Source organism: Cottoperca gobio, chromosome 22 (assembly GCF_900634415.1).
Source record: "Cottoperca gobio chromosome 22, fCotGob3.1, whole genome shotgun sequence".
Classification (NCBI taxonomy): domain Eukaryota; kingdom Metazoa; phylum Chordata; class Actinopteri; order Perciformes; family Bovichtidae; genus Cottoperca; species Cottoperca gobio.
In genome coordinates, this window is record NC_041376.1 from 10,928,456 (window position 1) to 10,949,951 (window position 21,496).

General features: G+C 41.0%; 1 protein-coding gene across 1 annotated transcript; it reads right to left on the minus strand.

Moving 5' to 3' along the window:
- Positions 1-2,555: 2,555 nt before the first annotated feature.
- On the minus strand, positions 2,556-21,491 carry LOC115027712 (solute carrier family 35 member F4-like). Its single transcript, XM_029461190.1, has 9 exons — positions 21,405-21,491; positions 21,171-21,291; positions 20,372-20,401; positions 6,116-6,416; positions 5,123-5,333; positions 4,887-5,012; positions 4,581-4,773; positions 3,859-3,948; positions 2,556-3,319 (listed from the first exon to the last, which is right to left on the minus strand). The coding sequence occupies exons 1-9, from the start codon at positions 21,489-21,491 to the stop codon at positions 3,078-3,080; spliced, it is 1,401 nt and encodes a 466-aa protein (XP_029317050.1). The 3' UTR covers positions 2,556-3,077.
- Between the last annotated feature and the right edge of the window lie 5 nt (positions 21,492-21,496).

The window sequence follows — 21,496 nt, forward strand, 5'->3', positions numbered from 1 at the left end:
ACAAAGTCAATAGGAGAGCCACTTTCTTTTCCAGTCATAAAAAGCATGTCTGCTTATTAATCTGTCATCCCTCTCAGAACATACACTATGCAATGTAGTCAACCAATACATTAATTAAAAGCAGGATTACCTTAATAATAATAATATTAATAATAATAATAATAATAATAATAATAATAATAATAATAATAATAATAATAATAATAATAATAATAATAATAATAATAATAATAATAACTAAATTACTTTAAAGTCTTTCACAATTGAGAAGGTTTATTTTGCCTGAGCCAAAATCCATGTGATCTCAAAAGATGCCTCAGTTAATCGTTCAGCTGTATTAGTTGTCCTGTGTTTGAGCCTTTGTTGTCCAGAAAGAGAAGAAGAAAGCTGCTCTATTTTTGTTTTACCTAATTTCCCTCCCGATTCGACTCGTGGAGGACAAATAAAAATTCCTCTGTCCACTTTTCTTGAACCCTACTCGTCTTGTATGGCTCGTACCTTTCTTTTTTTAACGGGAGTAGCCAAGCTAACGCAAGTAGGAAGTGCCAGGTTGGTCGTAGTATCCTCCAATTTAAATGCTCCAATTTAGCGATATACATTTTTTTATAGCAAATGTCCATATTCATAAGCATGCTTATGATAACATTTTTAATGACCTTAAATTTATTTATTTCTAATCCAGCCCACCATGTATCTACCCGTCCAAGAGCACATTCACCATTGTAGCGCTGATAGACAGCCAAAACTGGCAACTCCGTAGTGAGTCAGTTTAGTGCCGAGCAAGTTTAAATATCTTGTTTCTGGTCTATATTTGCATCTTTTAGCAATTATTAATAATACTTATGTGTAGGCTAATAGAGGAGACACTGTGTTTTAATGGGTTGTATGTAATAGCCCTGCTTGTTTTTAGTGTTTTTATGAAATATCTGTATTGACTCATAATCATATCTATCACCCCTTTATTTAGCCCACTGCCACGCGAGCCACCAATTAAAGCTTGGCGAGCCGCAGGAGGCTCGCGAGCTGTGCAATGATTAACACTGCTATAGACTCTTGTTATCGTTTAAATTATTTATATTTTCTTCATTGCTGCATCTGCAGTTTGGATACAGTGTTTTGTCCCTTTTGGAGCACCGTTGGTTGTCTCATGTTTCTTTTCAAAGTGCTGATTGCTGGCTCTTTTTAGAAAATTATGCTGATTGGCATTCAACCTGTAATATGACAAGACCTTGTTGTGTTTTGTAATTCTTTGTAATTTCACTCTTTGCATACTTTGCTCACGTTCTGTCTACCCCATATCGAAATATCCAATAAAAAGTGTGTGAACATTATTGTGGCTAACATATGCATCCTCTACATAAGGCCACTCTAACCTCTCTTATCAGCATCCAGCAGAACTATATACTCAACTATATAATTAAGATTTGAACATTACATACGCTCTGCTTGTTTTAGCTCATTTATTTTAATACGTTCAAATGTCACTGCGGTTGATTATCTGAAAGTGTCACCTCAGCAAATGCTTCATTAGAGGTCCCAACTGACTGACACTCCAGCAACCATAACAACACTGTGGTATTAGACTATTGGGACTGTGTGTGTGTGACAAAGAGTGATGCAGAAAGACTGAGAATTAAGTCCCCTGCCACACTCATCATCTCAATAGCACTATTTGAACTAAAATTTTATTTTTGCCACCATCTTATGGGACACTAGAAAGTCATTTTGACAAGGCCTATTACACTGGTATTCTCTATAGGCAAAACATCTCCCATGGGCTTTTTCCAGTGTGTGTGTGTGTGTGTGTGTGTGTGTGTGTGTGTGTGTGTGTGTGTGTGAACGACGATAATTATAGTAGAAACAATCATTCTCAATCTTCTTCAGTTTCCAGTGGGTATATGTGTGTCAGTAAGTGACAGCTAAGTACAGCACAGAAAAAGCATTGCATAATATATTATAGCAAGGATAATTCTGCAAAGTCATCAGTGCTAAATCAATACAATGCACTTACCAGATTAGCCTGCTAATATTGTATGAACCCCACCGCTTAGTTCTGCTAACAATATCCCGTCATGATACAAAGTATATGGTTGAAACAATAGTTCTTATGCAGTCTTTGGAGGCTGATTCCACAGTATCAGTTTAGAAAAAACCGTGATCTTTAACATAAAAACATGTGTCTTTGCTAACATTAAACCATGTGGTTATTTGGCATGTTTTCATGTTGAAGTGGGAGAGTGAATTGGATCAAAATGAAAGTGGGGCTATAATCAAGATTTTAGGAATACTGAGGCCATGAGTCCAAGTCCACCCCAACAACATAGATTAATATTAATATTTATCATTATTATAGAAATCTTTATGAAAGTTAATCATTATACAAACTTATTATGGTAATTTGTTCTGGTGTTTGTGAAGCTTTGTAAGCATCATTAGCATTGTATGCATCCTTGTCAGTGCTCATTTAGACAACACAGAAATTACTGAGAAGTCTAAAGATGTTCCAATATATTGTTAGAAATATCAGGAATAATACACTGCTATACATGTGAGTTTTAAGTCTTTTATTATAAAACCAAAAAAGCCTGTACATTACGCATAATATAATTGCCATTCTTGTATATAATGCTATTCAATAAGACTGAAAATAATACTCTTATTGATACAGCGTAAAATAAATATCATAAATACATGTAAGAATGAGCCAAATTGGCCCTGCTAATATTTATATTCACAGAATACAGTCCGCGGAGCAGGTCAGGGGACGCCAATCAGCTCTTGGCTTGGGTGCGTGCGAGGAACAGGACTGAGTGTGGCAAGTATTTCAAGAAAGTAAATAACACTTTCCATCCTTTCAATTAGCAAAATCCATGAAAATTCTCCTTTAACCCTCCTGATGTGAAGTGATGGAGTGAGAGATGCACCTCCAGAGGGAAGTTCAAGACAATACTTCCTGTCTTCCTGAAAAAGAGTCCTAGTGGACCGAACATCCTGCCACACCTCCGCACCATGGAGGAACATGAGCAGACAGGGCTTCAAGACTGGTTAACAGAGGCTACAAGCAGAGCTCCGCCATGTCATGCCAAGGGAATGGAGACAGTGCCGTTTGCCCGACTGCGGCTTCGAGTGTGGACGCTGGAATCTGTGAGCTCCTCGCCGTGTTCCTCCGACTTCTTGTCTGCGATGTTGGCCAGGAAACGCAACGTGACTGAGTCCCACTCCTCTGGCAGCAGCAGGAGCAAGAAGCCCAGGCAGATGATGCAGGTGGCTGCCAGGCGCACCACGCTGAAGATCACCTCATGTTTCAAAAGATCTACGGCTACAGCATGCGAAAGAAAGACAGGAACCGAAGAGCAGGACGGAGAAGGAGGGTGGGGGAGAAAAAAGAACAAATTGAGATTAATTACATAAAGTAAGATAAACCACAGGACACTGCGGCTGTAGCGGATGAGTGTTGCAAATGCGGATTATAATCAGCACAAGCAATCCACTTCTTTGCGGTCTAGAGCACTGGGACAAGTTGCCATAACTCACTGACCTTCATACAGTCCATCGTGGTTAAAGAAAATAACTCGTCTGCAGGCATTTAGTGTCGCCTTAGCAACCTGATCCTCCCTCAGCGAGAGAATAGTTGCAGGGTCTGTTGAGGCACATTGATGATTGGGTTTCCAGGCCGAGAGAGGCAGACTTGCTGTGTAATCTGTTTGCTACAGCGGCCTTAAGTGCTGACCGCTCAACACAAAACCACAGTATGTGTGGCCATTTCCTCACATTTTCACAATCATATTTATTTCCACTATAATAATCAAGAAATAAAAAATCAGTAATAGGTAATAATAGTTGATCAAGAAACCCTACCTGCATTGCCCGGCACACTGAGCAGTGTCCCTATGGAGATGAGGATGGGGTACGTCAGCACCACACCAACATGCACCAAGATGTTGAACACTGTAAAGAGAAAGTAAAACGACTGGTCGATGAATCCATTAGCTGATAGACAGATAATTCTCATTACACTCATTCAAATATTCCAGCTTCTCATATGTGATGATTTGCATTTTTTTACTCATCTATCTCTCTGAGCAATTGTCAGACATTTTTCACTACTCTCTGACATTTTATAGACCACACCACAAGGTATCAATTTAAAGTACGTTGTGGAGTTTATGACCACTACTAGCTGTGTGGAGCATTGTTTTTAATAGGATGCACAAGCATGCAGCTGTTGGTTTGTGTCAGTAACACACTAAAAAAAAATGTAGAAATCGCAAAGGCAGTGAAGAAGAAGACTGCTAGCAAGTAAACATCATGTAAACAATTAGAAATCGTCTCATAAATACAGATACAATATTTTATGAGGAAGAAAATGCCTTCAATGTATTTATTGCATTTTAGTGAGAAACACTAAAAGTTTGTTTACCCTCCTCAAGGCACCTTTTATCAAGAAAATAACTGGCCAACAAATCATTTTGAAAATAACTATTAGCTGCAGCCTAAAAATTAATAAAAAAAGATTTCAACACATGGGTGAAACCATGATCTTTACCCTTCTCTCTACAGGGATGTAAATGCTCTCTCACCCAGCCACAGTCCTGCCAGTCCACACAGGTATCCCCAGGGCAGCGAGGACAGTGAGCCCAAGTGCTCCACCTTGGTGAAGTAGAGGATGAGGGGCACACAGGAGATGAAGATGAGGTTAAAGAAGCCCATGGTGGAAAGGAAGTGAGCCACTTCTCCAAGATTGGCACTGCCCAGGAACATCTTGAACAGCACCTGGATGGTGAGAAGACAACTGTTCATTTACTCCTTTACACTCGCCTATACAAGCATTTAAAGTCAGAGCAAAGACAATCATAAAAGTGGTTCAAACTGTGATGTGGTCTAACCTTGTAGAGAGCTGATGTGGAGGCCGAGCCCACAGCCAATGCCACGCCCACAAAGGAATCACCATGGAAACCATCAGCATAAGCCATCATGACAATACCTGTGATGGCCATGATGGCCGCCACAATCTGCAGGTAGAGAATCAGTGCCGCCAGTTGCATTAGTACTCAGGAGTAAGAAAAAACAGTTCTTGAAAGTATTATTATCATCGTTGGTGTTTTCATACTGACCCGAACACCATGAAACGGTCCTTGAGAACAATCCAGGACAAGAGAAAGACGAAAGCCTTGTGGCAGCAGTAGAGAGCAGAGACATCAGTGGCGGTCAGCTTCTTCAAGGCCATGAGGTACAGGTAGTTGGTCAGCGTCCACAGGATTGAGAAGGGTGCTGTTCTCTTTACGAAAAGCTTAAGAGTCATCCCATCCTCCCCAAAGAGCTTGCTGCACTCCCTGTTTGAGAGAACAAACCACAGAAGGGTAAAGGAAGTGATGTCAACCTGTTTTTCAATTTATTTGGAACAACGTCTTTGTTTCTCAGGCTTTCAGCCTTGCTATCAGAGGACCAAACTTTAAGGATGGAAATGTTGGTTGCTTAGTTGCCTGGTTCCTCATGGACAGTCAGGGGGTTCAACATGTGTTCCAGGTGAGTGTAAAGAGCAGCCAGGCCTCGAGGGGGCCACTAGTGGAGCTTTTATGGTAGCTGGTACTTGGTTTACTGTAAAAACCATAGACCAGTTCTACAAATATGCAAACTGAAAAACACTACCTCCTCGGTGGAGGTAGTGTTTTTCAGTTTGCATATTTGTCAGCAGGATTATGGAAAGACGACTTGCCCAATTGTCATGAAACTTGGTGGAAGGGTGTAGAATGTGCTAATAAAGTATGTGGAGTGGATCAGAATCACAGGGCAGATACACTAATCTTTTTCATATATGATTTGACAGATAGGATTTGACCTTGGAGGAGGTCTGTGAAGAAGGGCACTCTTCTAGTTACTTAATTTTGCTAAACATGAACACCACAATTTTTACTTTGGTGACGACCTACCCTGACACATCTGTTCAATTTCTCTCAGTCTGCTATAGCTCGTTACGTAGTAACAGTGGAAAGCACATGTATTAGAAAAGTTTGCGGTAAAAGATTCTCAGGAATGCAATAGGGCAGATTGTGTTTGTTTTTTTTGTAAATGTTTTCTGAACTTTTATTCAAAGATAATTTTGTTGTCAGTTTACCTGAATTTCTGTATGGGAGTCTGCTTCTCCCGTGTGGTAACCACAAGTCCGGAGTAGTAGATGGGGAAGAAGAGGATGTTCCAGTTGCTGCTGAACCAGGAGATGAAGAAGGGACAGGAGAACGACTGGAAGGTCAGCTTAACCACCTGAGTGGTACCCACCCAGGAAGAGGAGACGCACAGCACCAGCAGCAGACCACCCAGCACCTTCAGAGCTGTGTTGGTACATGTCTGATAGGACCGGCTCTCTTCGCTGGTCTCGCTGCCTGGTGTCTCTGCATGAGACTCTGAACCATCCTCTCCTGATGGGAAAAAATAGGAGAAAAGTCAATAACAGAAATGTCATCGCAGCATCTCTCCATGTGCACTCTACTTCCTGTTCAAAGGCCAATGAGAACAGAAAGCCTCAACTATGAATCCACTTGCCTCAAAAATGTAACTTATTTGGATTCTAATTACAAGATGTTAATGTTGTCTCTGTTGGTCAACCTGTCTGTCCACCACTTTGATCCAGACTGAAATATCTCAACATCTACTGGATAGATTGCCATGGCATTTTGTACAAACATTCATGGTCCCCAGAGGATGAATCCTGTGTGATTATCCTGACCATTTGGTATAGATATCCATGGTGTTGAGACGATGAAGCCCGATGAATTTGGGGATCACCAGACTTTTCCTGTAGTGCCCTCATGAGGTTCACATTTGTGTTTTTTTAGTGAACATCACGTTATGTGAGTATCTCTAGTGAATTTTGATAACGTTGATGATCCCTAACTTTTCCTTCAGCGCCATCACAAGGTCAACATTTCAATTTGTTCAATGATATCAGCCTGAACTGGACTTTGTATTTTGTGCAAATGCTAACATGCCAACTTGCTCAACTAAGATGGTGAGCATGGTAAACATTAAAGATGCTTAACAGCAACATGATAGTATTGCGATTGTAACCATGTTAGCATGCCATTACATTGGCATTTAGCTGAAAACCCTACAGGCCTAGCTGTGCATAAACACAGCCTCACAGCCTTGTTGTATGTACAGGATTAGGCTCGGGTCTCCCTGGCTGGGGTCTAGCACATAAGCATTTATTGATCAATTGCCCTCAGTGATCACTACCACAGTTTGCATTCCTTGCTGTAAAGGCGCTGATGCACAAGGCAAGGCTTTGTTAAAATGTGTTGGGTTAGCATTGTGGCTGTGCATGTCATAAATAGCTTTGTCGCCTCATGATGCAGCACGTACTGTACACCCATTGTATCAGGTGTGCACAGAAACCTGATGCCCAGAAAGCAAGAGTAAACCTAACCACATGACATTCCACAAGAAAAGTCATGTCAACCTTGGCAGCCACTGTTTGGTCGGTTGGTACATTCCTGCTATGAAAAAGGATGCCTTTGAAATATATAGGAACATGGAAACAAGAACTTCATGTAGTAGACCTGCGAAGAAGAGGTACGGTATCACCAAAATGACAAATAGATAGAGGGGACTTATTTCTAACCTAATGCCAATGATGCAATGGTTGACCTGGCCCAGTGCCTAAATGGAGCTGCGGGACTTCTGGACGTTAACTGTGCTGTATAATATGTGAAGTGTTTGTGTGTGTGAGCATTTCCGGAGAGAGCTCAGATCCGTTCTTTAACTTCAACAGTGTGATCAATTTACACCATGGGCAGGAATAAAAGATGACATGTGCTGTGGATGTGCTGCTGCCTTTGCTCTCTTTGCTAGCTCAACACGTGAAGCTCTGCCATTTCCACCATGGCTTCAGACACTAGAGGGTCTTGTACCTGTAGTATCTACCCTCTGCAGTAGCAGGGCATCTCGGCGTGCTCATTATTGCATCTTATGGCCTTTACTTCAATGAGACCTCAACACGAAGTCAAGCCCTTGAGAAAACAAACAAGTAGTGTCACTGAAAGGTCTAATGAAAGTGATTGTACCCACATGTACTGTACTAATCATTCCTTTCATCCAAAAAAGTCTCTGATCAAGTAACCAATGACCGTTTTTTTTTGTCAGTGTAAAACAACTTAGAGTCTTTGGCCCCCGGAGAAACTAAGTGACAAGAGGTCTTTTCCAGAGCCACTTCTTTCTTTCAGAAAAGAACTCAACTGTCTTGCCAACTTAGTTTATAAGCTTAATGAATTCATGAGATTATCACTTGGCACCCAGTAGAGATATTAAATCTAAGTCATGGCGGTAAGTATTATAACCGAGAAGAATGGTCAATATAAAGTCACAGATTAGATTCACGTCAGTGCAGTAGTGAAAGAGCATCATTTACTTAAGAAAAAACAACAATACCACAATGTAAAAATGCCCCATTGCAAGTAAAAGTGCTGCATTGAACATCCTAATTAAATAATAATACTTGGTCTACAGAAAGTTGTCCCCTGTAACTGATATATTATATATGTGTATTACATTTGTATTGATGTACCATTGCATAAGTAGCATTTAACTGTTGTAACCAGTCATGTCGGAGCTAGTTTTATCTATTTTATATACACTTAGGCAGTTTAGTCCAGTTGTTCCTAACCGGGGGGTCAGGCCGCCTCCAAAAGGTCCCAAGACAAATCTGAGGCATCGTCAGAAGATGAATGTGGGTGGAGAGAAAAATAATCAAACTTTTGCTCCACAAATTTGTATTCATATTTTGGACTTTTCTCTAATATAAGGTTTTTGTGTCTTTTGTGTTTTGTCTTTGGATCTCAAAAGGTTATTAAAATAAAGAGATATAAGAGGTTCAGAAAGGAAATTTAAAAGCTCATCATATGTTTTTATATGTAGAATCTTAATCTGAAAAGTAACCAGGAACTATGTGTGTCAGATAAATGTAGTGGAGTAAAAAGTACAATATGAAATTTAGTTGAGAAGAAGCATAAAGTAGAATACAAGCACCTCAAAACTTAAGTAATGTGCGGTACTTGAGTAAATGTTCTTTGTTACTGCATCAGTGCAGCACTGGCCTACAGGATTCCATTTTATTTATTTACAACTTCAGCCTACTGCTGCAGCAATTTTTTTAAACAGTTTGATGGGTAGATCAAACAAGGGATTCTGTTAATATATACATTCGTTGGTAACAACCATTAACACTCATCCACTGTTCTCTTCACAGTTGTATTTCAAAGTGCCTGACATGACGCTCCTCTGGTTGCTGTGTGGACCAGTCATTCAGTTGCAGGTTTATTCCTCTGCCAACCACGGATTATACATGTAAAGCTTACAGTAGTTTTTGTATCAACATTTTGCGTAATGCACGTCTCCTGAAAACTAAACGATGGTCTGTCTGTCTTACTTCTTCAGCCCGAGAACTTCATCCAAAGAGTACTTCATATGGAATTCAAACTGGAAGTGCTCCAGTATCCTTCTGGCGCAGATGATTCTGTAAGCAAGCGTGATACATGAAGAGCGCTCGGTGGAAAGGTGCTCAGTTCCCTCACTGTACGGACTGAAGACTGCCCGAGTGGTGCAGAGATTCAGACGCGGATATGTGACCCCCATAAATACCCTTTGGTCTATCCTGTTGTTACTCGCAGGCTCACACATGGAGGGAATTAAAAGCAGTCAAAAGTAATTAGTTGACTGTAAAAGACGAATCATTTTGCTTTCATTATTCTTTTCCGTGTTGTTTCACAATGTGCAAACTTTGACTGGCAGAAGTATTTGCTTTTGTTGACGGATAGATCTTTGAAAACCTACCTGCCAACTTTTTTATTCCCCCCACCCCCCCTCAATTTATCCCATTGCGACAACAAGGCCACCCCTCACGTCGACCGTCCCACTTCAGTGACTCTCCATCAGCCGTATAATTAGCATCTGGTGGCCTTAAGTCATCACTGTTTGGGCCTGAGGAAGAGAGGGCGCTGGGCTGTGAAAGGCTGCTGCACTGGCCAGTGGTCTTGGTCTACAAAAGACTCCTCTTTTAGAGCTGGCAGGAGGTCTGTGGCCCCTCCCCATCACTCACCTCCTCCCGGACCCCTTTTGACCCCATCCCCGCCCTTTCAACATTGGCTATTCAAACACGTAACCTCACCTCTCCAGCCAGACTGTTATTGAGTCCTGACCCTCTGGCCCTCGGAGACTTAAAGCGCCGGTCCTTTCAGCGAGCGGATGCTGCCCTAATTGGTGAAAAAGTCACAAGGATGGAAAGGGTTTGGGTTCGCCTCTTTGGAGGTTTAGCAGAGGTGCTTTAACACCTTAATTAATGTAGAAATGTTAAGTTTACTTATGTTGATCTTTAATTGTGTTTGCCAAGGGCTCAGTGTAGAGACCCCTTTTAATCAATGCCTAATTATAAAGACATTGTTTTAAAAAGAGAGGCATTTGCATATGTGTTCTCACTGTTTACATATATTATGATACCTTCACTATATACTTTCATGCTAACACTCTGTTACATACTATGTGAAGCTCCCCTTTTAGGATAATAAGTAAATGAATGACCAGCTGAGGTGTTAAATGTGAGGAATGTTGCCCCACTTTCCACAGTCAGCCAGACGCCTCTGAGTCCCTCATTGTCCTGCTGCTGGTCCTCTTGTGCCCCTTGCGGTCCAAATCTACATTCTCACTGATTTCCAACTCGAAGCTGACCAGAGACCAATCCCCTCATTGTACCAATTGCTCACCACGGCATCCTTCACCTCTTTTTATGTAGCATACGGAGTGGCAGACCCCGAGACCTCTCTGCTCTCTGCTCCCCCTCCACGATGATTTGGCTTTTAAGGCCCCTTGTGGGTGTGCTAGCGAAACTGGAATGAAGTTTTTTTTGAAGAGTTGGGCCACTCTAAATCTCCTCAGTATCCCAATATGTGGTCAGTTCTGGCTCCTCAAGTCTGCAGTCAGTGGCCTCTCACTGGCAGCACTTTGCTATAAGTTGGTTGAATGGCTTGCTAACGTAATATGGACTTGTTTTAATGTGTTGCTTGGCTCCAGTGCCTTCTTAGCTTATACCTTTTGTCTTTTGGGTCGTTTATTCTACAGTCTTTTTCAGAATCATTAATTATTTATGTTATTGAATTCATTGTTTTACTCGTTGTCTCCACACATGAACGGAAACAACTTTGTACAACGATCATCAAAATAAGCAAAATAAATGTGGTAAAAGTAAAGCAGCAGTGTGTGATTTGTCATGACTCGTGTTACATGTCACGAGGTTGACATAGCCTTAAAGCTCCAAATGATCTTTCACACCGAAGGTTTATATATTCAAAACAGAACCGGCAGCTGCTCTCCGTTTACTTACTGTGTCCCTCCTCAACAATAATGACACCCAGTGGCTAGAGTATTCAAACGGTTCATGTTTGATTTTCTTTAATACAGTTTAATGCTCATTTCCTCTTGAAATACTTCGACCAAACCACTCCAGATTATCGTTTGCTTTTTTAATCCTGTCCAGCCCCCTGCGGAGGGTTGATCCGCAGTTGTTCATCTTAAGCCAACACCCGTGACCTTAGGACAGGATTTTAGTCGGCCGCTGCTGCCCCAGGTGTTTGGTCTGAGTCCAGTTCCTCTCCCCCTCTCTAACCCGCTAAGAGTCGGCCTCGGGGAGTACCACTTCAAGAATGATGGGCATTAGCAGTTTCCTGTTTCCACTCATTATTGGTTCGAGAGCCCGCAGAATCTTTTCAAAATACGGATTCTTTATACTTGAGGGGTCTTTTTGTGCTCATTTCTCTCAAACAAAATGCCCAGCCATAGAAAAGAGCTTCAAAGCTGGCTGTTTGAATCCCAACTCTTTGAACTAAATAATAAAATTTATTGTTGGACGTTTGCTATCAATATTGGGGAGGAGCTAAATGAGCCTCGACAGCAAGTGTTCTCACTGCTTCCACCCATAGAGGGCATTGTAAAAACTCAGCCATGTAGGAAGTGTCCCCAAACATCAAGATGTTGTTCATTTGCAAGATGGTTATTGCTTATTGTCCCCGATCCTCTCAATCCCTTAAACCTCGATCCCTCCTTGTTTCCCCTTTGGTTGTCCATGTTATGTTTGTTGGTCTGAAGACATTCCTCTGTGTCCAGTTTGTTGAGTTTCCCCCTTGTCTTCCTCGCTGTTGCCGGTACGTGGAGCTCGAATCTCTCTGGATCCGGGTCTTCTCGCTCTCATATGAGTTGTTTGTCCTGGCTCGTGACGCTGTCTCTCTCTTCACAAAGGTGAGGCAGAATATTTCGGGTCCAGAAAGCATCTGGTGTCCAGACTTTCTCCTGTGGTCTCATCCCAGAAAAGATGTCCCTCTCTGTGGCCCTTCTACACTAGTTTTCAGCCCTGGTGCCTTTTGTATTGGACCTCCACTAAAGGGCCAAATGAAAGACATATCAATCAAAGACTAACATTCAGATATATTTTTTGTATTAACTTGCTTGTTAGACATCACCACTTGCAGTCTACATAGACGACCTTATGTTCTTCTCTGCTCCTGGCTGTCGACCGGTGACTCGTCGATGCCGATGAGCCTGTGAGTGAGAGCTGTCTGTCGGCCTCCAGACCTCTCCCTAGAACGACCAGTGCCATAGGAAACCAGTGGTGGAAATGTAACTTTGTGCACTGTACTAAAGTACCTTTTTGAGTTGTACTTCACTTGAGTGTTTCTAATTTTTCTGGCACTTATCCTTCTACTTCACTACTATTTTCTAGAGCAACATTGTCTTTTTAACATTGTTTTTTGACAGCTTAGTTTACTGGTTTTTTATTTTTTTTTAGCAAAAGAAACAGTACAAGCTTATAAAGTGCCATGGCGGTTACGATTCAACAGTCACAAAACGAGTAGTGTCTCGTGCCCTTTGTCCAAGTTTCAGATTCTATGTAGTTTGTTAGAAATTCCACAAAAAGAGATTTTCCTTCAACCCCTTTTTCTTTTATGTCTGCGGCTGTGTATCTCACAGTTGCTAGTTGGGGGGGCTTTTCTGTCCCCTGTACCCTGAAAATAGATTCCTTGAAGGCCGTCATGGCTGTAGACCACCCTACTTTCCACTCCTCCATAGACACTTTAATCAGATCCACTGGGCGTGGAAGTAGCACACGACCACAGCTGTTTCTCTCTCTTCTCCCTCTTTATCCTTTTTCCTCCCCCTATCATCTTGTACGCCAACTGCTGCACCACGTTTAATTTTTGCCTCAATAAAAATGCTGATCTGAATTATCGATGATATAGAAGCCTTCAGTCTTCGTACTTTGTCAAAGATGCTTTACCTAATCGTCCTGCCCGGTGCCACGTGTCCCTGTCTGGACGATTGGAGAAAACACGGTGGACACACCCCCATTCTGCAGTCCCTCCCCTACACAAACATCAAATTCTCATTTTTTTTTGAGATGGCATGGGGCAGTGACCTGGAACAGTCCTGCAGCTATATTTTTATTTTCTCTCTATTTTGTAGCTCACCAGTGCAATTTGAGTGGCACGTGCTTGCAATGGCACTTTGAAGGCCGTGGGTTGCAGTGTCCTAGAGAGAATAATGATTGTCATGTCTGGGTAAACATCACAACCAGTCAGAAACAGTAATGCAATATAGTATGGTCTGCAGAAGTCCCAGCACAGGAAGAACAGATAACAACTTCTCATATGAATCAGGCACAAAATAGCCTTTTAATATTTGAGAAAAACTATAGTAGGCAGCTTATTTTGCCGCGCTAACCTGGGTTATCCGGGGAGGATGTGTAGTGACATGATGCTGGAATTGATACTTTCTTCTTGTTGTAGGTTTCCCGTGCAGCAACACCCACAACACACATCAGTATCACAACACCAGATGGTCTGTAAAATAATAATAGTCCTAAGGGATGAACATTAGACACGGGGAGGTTACATAACCTGAGAGTGTGGAAAGAGTTTATTTCCTGTCTCAACGTGGACAGTAAGGTTGTCTTCTTCGTCCCAGAGACCTGACTGCTGCGTTGCTCCACAGTGACTGGCAGAGCAGGGATGGGTCCATTGTGGTTCGGGCAGTGCCCCCTGGGCTGCCAATGCTAAGTCAATGGAGCTACTTGTTACGCAGAGCCTGGGTCACTGGATTCCAATGGGAGCCCATTGACTCACTCCTTTCCCGAGGCTGTTTGAGATACCAATGACTAATTGTACTCTCGTACAAGATGATCTATGACACAAGTTCTCAAAAGATGTCGTCTCTTCTTTTTCTTTAATTTAGTGTTATTAACAATTACTAATACTCACCTTTTTAATATCTTCTCATCAGACTGTAGGTCCACCTTTTTTATTGACTTTTTCCATAGTTGGATCTCCTTTTAAAAAAAAAAACATACATTTCAAATAATTTACGATATTAAATTGACTCATCCCCACTTGCCACTTCTCACCATTTCCTTCCTCTAAACTAGCTCGCTTCCAACTACTAACCCTGTTTGGCTTCACTCTCATCTCCCCTGCTGTGGGAAATTAATTTTGTCCCCCGAAGCATCTCTGTGCTGGTGTGCCAAGTTACAACGCAAACAACAAAACACACGTTGGATAGTGGTTTAAGATAGGTGTGTGTACTTCACAAACTCTTCAAGCTCTGTCTTGCTGTGCTTCCTCTTCACATACTTTACCCCCCCCCTTTCACTTTCATTATAATTAGGCTAGTTTTCTATTGTCCCCCTCCCTCCCCTCTCCTTTTCCTTTTTTCCCTCCCCCTTTCCTTCTTTTCACTCCCTTTTCGTTCCCTCCTTTTTCCCTTCCCCCCCCCCTTCCCCCCTCTCCTCTTTTCCCCCCCCGCCTCCTCCTTTCCCCCCCACCCCCAGAGGTGTGAGGATAGAGACGTGAAATTCTCTTCTCTGGGAAGTTGTTAACCTAACGACTGATAAATTGACTATTGATAACTCAGGGTGGACAAAACAACACAAACCTGAAAAAGGTGGGGAATGAACTCATTCGGTTAGGTAGTAGTTGAACTATTTAGGCTTTATGTCTGCAATTCATCATGTACAGCAGTAGTTTTTAAAATTAAAAAAAAAATTAAAAAAAATCACAAAAAAAAATATAAACAATTATATAAATTAAAAATATTAAATCACTCAAACTTATTAAATAAAATTTAAAAAAAATTTTCAAACCAGCTACTTTCAATATAACTTTTGCTTCTTAACTTCTGCCTTATTAACATATGAGACCTATGTTCTTCCTTTGTTGGTGTAGTTTGTATGCTTTTGGTGTACCTTACCCCACCCCTAAATAGATTATGTTGTGATTATTTTTTCAAAAACTAACTACTTAAAACTACAACTTTTATTTTTCATTTTCAAATCAAAACTACTTTTTCATCAAAAAACACTTATTCTTTCTCCTCCTCCTACTCCCTACACCCTCCTTGTCCTCCTCTCCCCTTTTCCCTTTCCCCCCTATTCCTTCCCCCCTCCTTCCTCCCTCCTCCCTCCTCTCCCTTCCTTCCTTTAAAATGATGGGGTCCTTATAAATACATCATTGTGGTTATGGCGCGACCATGATGTCATATGTTTTTATCATTGATAGGACAAAGTCAATAGGAGAGCCACTTTCTTTTTTTCCAGCATAAAAAGCATGTCTCTGCTTTTAATAATCTGATCCTGAAATCCCTGTGTCATCCTCTCCTCAAACATACACTATGATGCAATGTAGTCAACCAATACATTAAATTACAAGCAGGATTAAACCTTAAAAATAATAATATTAATAATAAATAAATAATCATATATAAAATAAATAAATAATATAATAATAATAATACTAATAAATAATAATAATCCTCCTCATAATCATAATACTAACTAACATAAATTACTTAAAAAGTCTTTTCACACTTGAGAAGGTTTATTTTGTGCCGAGCCAAAACCATCCATGTGATCTCAAAGATGGCCCTCATTAATCGTCACAGCTTTATTAGTTTTGGTTCCTGTTGTTTGAGCCTTCCTTTGTTGTCCGCAGAAGAGAAGAAGAAAGCTGGGCTCTATTTTTGTTTTTAATAAAAAAATACATATAAATATTAATAAAAAAAAATTATCAATATTCCCAATTCCCACCCCCACCAACTTAAAACAACCCCTCCCCCTTCAATTCCCCCCTAATACTACCCCAAACTAATTTCCTCCCAATTTCCCCTAATTTTCCCATTCTCCTATTTAACCCCTCCCCCCCGATTCGACGACACTTCGTGAGGACAACTAAAAATTCCTCTGTCCCTCTGTCCACTTTTTCTGAAAAGAACCCTACTAACCCTACTCGTTCTTGTGTCTGGGCTCGTACCTTTCTTTTTTTAAAAACCCGGGAGTAGCCAGAAGCTAAAACGCAAGTAGGAGTGCCAGGGTGCCAGGTTGGTCGTAGTAATCCTCCAATTTAAAATGCTCTTTAAATGCTTTCCACCAATTTAAGCGATATAACATTTTTTTATAAGCAAAATGTCCATATTCATCAAGGCATTTATCATGATTCTTCTTATACATTTTAATAATAAAATTTACTTTAAATGACCTTATTTTATTTATTTCTAATCCAAATTTTTATTTCTCTTTTCTAATAATTTCCACCAGCCCAACCATGTATCTCTTACCCCCCGTAAATCATCTCACACTACCGCCATGTATCTACCTAATCTACCATTCTAATCACCATAATCTACCTCTACCATCTCCACCACCAAACCGTTTCTAAATCTACCACCCTTACCGTAGCCCAAAGCCACCTTCATCCAAAGAAGCACATTTCACATTTCCACCATTGTTATGCGCTGATAGACAAAGCCAAAACTACCTGGCAACCGGTCCGACTACTCTACTCCTTCGTTGATTTCCTTTAGGGTAGTTCCCTACACTTTTTCCCTATCTTTGTTTCTTTTCTTCTTCTGGTCTAATATTTGCGATCTTTTAGCAAGTATTAATAATACTTATGTGTAAGGCTAATAGAGGAGACACTACTCACTACACTGTGTTTTAATTAAATGGGTTGTATGTAATTAGCCCTGCTTGTTTTTTTATATATTTAGTAGGTGTTATGTTTTTTATGAGATTTATCTGTATGTATTGACTCATAAATCATATCTATCACACCAAATATCACCAATCATCACCCCACATCCCCCCATATCTAATCAACGCCTCACCCCACACTCAATCACTATTCCCCCACTCACTCCATTTATCCCCTCCACCCCCTCCCCCCCCCTCTCCTCAATCACCCCTTTATTTAAAGAAAGCCCACTGCCACTCACGCGCGAGCCAACCAATTAAAGGCTTTGGCGCCGCAGGGAGGCTTCGGAATCTGTGTGCAAAAAATGATTAAACACTTACTGCTAATAGAACTCGTCTTGTATCCGTTTTAAATTATTTATATTTTCTCTTCAATTGCTCTTGCTGCATTTCCTATCTGCGTTTGGATCAAGTGTTTTTCCCCTTTTGGAGTCACCGTTGGTTGTCTCACATGTTTCTTTTCAAAGCGTGGCTGATTTGCTGCTCTTTTTTTTGAAAAATTATGCCTGATTTGGCATTCACTCAACAAACCTTTAATAATGACAACGACCTTGGTGTGTTTGTAATTCCCTTTGTAATTTCATCAAATTCACATTCAACTCTTGCAATACTTTGCTTTTGGCTCACCAGTTCTGTCTGTCTAACAATCTGTCTACCCCATATCGAAATAAATCCAATAAAAAGTGTGTGGAACAAGTATTGTTGCTTAACATATATATATGCAACATTCCTCTCCCTCCTTCCCCCCCTCTCCCTCCCCTCTCCCTCCCAGACTCCGTTCCCTCCTGCCACTCTAACCTCTCTTATCAGCATCCATCAGAACTATATACTCAACTATATAATTAAGATTGGAACATAACATACTCTCTGCTGTTTTTAAGCTCATTTATTTTTAATACGTTCAAATGTCACTGCGGTTGATTATCTGAAAGTGTCACCTCAGTCAAATGCTTCATTAGAGGTCCCCTGACTGACATCTCCACAACCATAAACAACACTGTGGGATAGACTATGGACTGGGGGTGTGTGTGACAAAGAGTGATGCAGAAAGACTGAGAATTAAGTCCCTCCCCTCCACACTCATCATCTCAATATCAACGATTTTGCACTAAAATTTTATTTTGTGCCACCATCTTATGGGACACTAGAAAGTCATTTTGACAAGGCCTATTACACTGGTTTCTCTATAGGCAAAACATCTCCATGGGCTTTTTTCCAGTGTGGTGTGTTGTGTGTGGTGGTGGTGTGTGTGTGTGTGTGTGTGTGTGAACGACGATAATTATAGTAGAAACAATCCATTCTCAAATCTTCTTTCATTTCCAGTGGGTATATGTGTGGTCCAGTAAGTGACAGCTAAGTACAGCACGAAAACGCATGCATAATATATTATGCAAGGATAATTCTGCAAAGTCATCAGTGCTAAATCACTTAACAATTCACTTACGCAGATTAGCCTGCTATTTGTATGAAAGAACCCCCACCGCTTAGTTCTGCTACATATCCGTTCATGATACAAAGTATGGTTGAAACAATTTTCCTTATGGCAGTCCTTTGGTAGGCTGATTCCACAGTAGCAGTTTAGAAAAACCGTGATCTTTAACATAAAAACAGTGTCTTTCTAACATTAACCATGTGGTTTTTGGCATGTTTTCATGTTGAGTGGGAGAGTGAATTGGATCAAAATGAAAGTGGGGATGTATCAAGATTTTATAATACTGGAGGCCATGATGTCCAAGTGCCACCCAACAACATAGATTTAATATTAATATTTATCATATTATAGAAATCTTTATGAAAGTTAATCATTATACAACTTATTATGGTAATTTGTTCTGGGTTTTTGTGAAGCTTTGTAGCAAATATACATTGTATGCAGCCTTGTCAGTGCTCATTTAGACACACAGAATTACTGAGACGTCTAAAGATGTTCACTATATTGTTTTAGAAATATCAGGAATAATACACTGCTAATAACATGTGTGTTTTTAATTCTTTTATATAAAACCAAAAAAGCCGTACATTACGCAATAATATAATTGCCATTCTTTTCTGTAATAGAATAATGATAATGCTATTCATAAAGGAACGAAAATAATAACTCTGATTGATACATAATATACAAACTTAAATAAATATCATAAAACAATGTAAGAATGAGCCAAATTGGCCCCCTGCTATTAATATTTAATATTCACCAGAAACCCTACGTCCGCTTAGCATTTAGGGACCGCCAATCAGCTTCTTGGCTTGGGTGTCGTTGCGAGGAACAGGACTGGTGTGGCAAGTATTTCAAGAAAGTAAATAACACTTTTCCATCCGTTCAATTACAAATCCATGAAATCCCTTTACCCTCCTATGTGAAGTGATGGAGTGAGAGATGTCACCTCCGAGGGAAGTTCAAGACAATACTACTCCTTCTTCCTGAAAAAGAGTCTAGTGCCCGAACTCCTGCCAACCTCCGCACCATGGAGGAACATGAGCAGACAGGGCTTCAAGACTGGTTAACAGATGCTACAGCAGAGCTCCGCCATGTCATGCCAAGGGAATGGAGACCGTGCCGTTTGCCCACTGCGGCTTCGAGTGTGGACCGAATCTGTATCTCCTCGCCTGTCCTCCGACTTCTTGTCTAGTGTTGCCAGGAACCGCAACGTGACTGAGTCCCACTCCTCTGGCGCATCACGGAGCAGAGCCCGGCCATGATGCAGGTGGCTGCCAGCGCACCACGCTGAAGATCACCTCGTTTTCAAAAGATCTACGGCTAAAGCATGCAAAGAAAGACAGAACCGAAGAGCAGGACGGAGAAGGAGGGTGGGGGAGAACAAGAACAAATTGAGATTAATTACATAAAGTAAGATAAACACAGGACACTGCGTCTGTAGCGGATTGAGTGTTGGCAAAGCGGATTATAATCAGCACAACAACCACTTCTCTCTTGCGGATCTAGAGCACTGGGACCAGTTTGCCATAACTCACTGACCTGCAACGTCCATCGTGGTTAAAGAAAATACTCGTCTGCAGGCATTTAGTGTCGCCTTAGCACCCTGATCCTCCCTCCGCGAGAGAATAGTTCAGGTCTGTTGAGGCACAATTGTGATGATGGGGGGGTTTCCAGGCCGAGAGAGGCGACTTGCTGTGTAATCTGTTTGCTACAGCGGCCTTAAGGCTGACCCGCTCAACACAAAAACCAGCATTATCGTGGTGCCATTTTTCCGCTCACATTTTCACAAAATCATATTTATTTCCACTATAATAATCAAGAAATAAAAATCAGTAATAGGTAATAAATAGTTGATCAAGAAACCCTACCAACCCTACCTGCATTGCCCGGCACCTGGATCAGTGTCCCTATGGAGATGGGATGGGGTCGTCAGCCAACCACACCACATGCACCAAGAATGTTGAACACTGTAAATAGAAAAGTAAAAAAAAACAACCGACTGGGGTCGATGAATCCATTAGCTGATAGACAGATAATTCTCATTACACGCATTTCAAATATCCACTTCTCATATGTGATGATTTTGGCATTTTTTTCCCTCATCTACTCTCTGAGCAATTGTCAGACATTTTCACTACTCTCTGACATTTTATAGACCACACCAACAAGGTATCAACTTAAAGTACGTTGTGGATTTATGACCACTACTAGCTGGTGGAGCATTGTTTTTAATAGGATGCACAAGCATGCAGCTGTTGGTTTGTGTCCATAACAACTAAAAAAATGTAGAAATCGCAAATGCATGAACGAAGAAACTGCTAGCAAGTAAACATCATGTCAACAATTAGAAATCGTCTCATAAATACAGATACATATATTTTATGAGGAAGAAAATGCCTGCATGTTATTTATTGCATTTTAGTGAGGAAACACTAAAAGTTTTGGTTTACCCTCCTCAGGCACCTTTTATCAGAAAATACTGGCCAACAAATCATTTTGAAATAACTATTAGCTGCATCCTAAAAATTAATAAAAACATATTTCAACACAGGGGGTGGAAACCATGATCTTTAACCCTTTCTCTTACGGATTGTAAATGCTCTCTCACTCAGCCACAGTCTGCCAGTCCACACAGGTATCCCCAGGCAGCGAGGACAGTGAGCCCAAGTGCTCCACCTTGGTGAAGTCGAGGATGAGGGCACACAGGAGAGGAAGATGAGGTTAAAGGAAGCCAGGGTGGAAAGGAGTGATCCACTTCTCCAAGATTGGCACTGCCCATTAACATCTTGACCAGCACCTGGAAGGGTGAGAAGACAACGTTCAAATTTACTCTCCTTACACTGCCTATCAGCATTTAAATCAGATCAAAGACAATCATAAAAAGTGGTTCAAACTGTGATGTGGTCTAACCTTGTAAGAGCTGAAGATGTGGAGGCCGATCCCCAGCCATGCCACCGCCCACAAAGGAATCACCATGGAAACCATAGCATAACCCATCATGA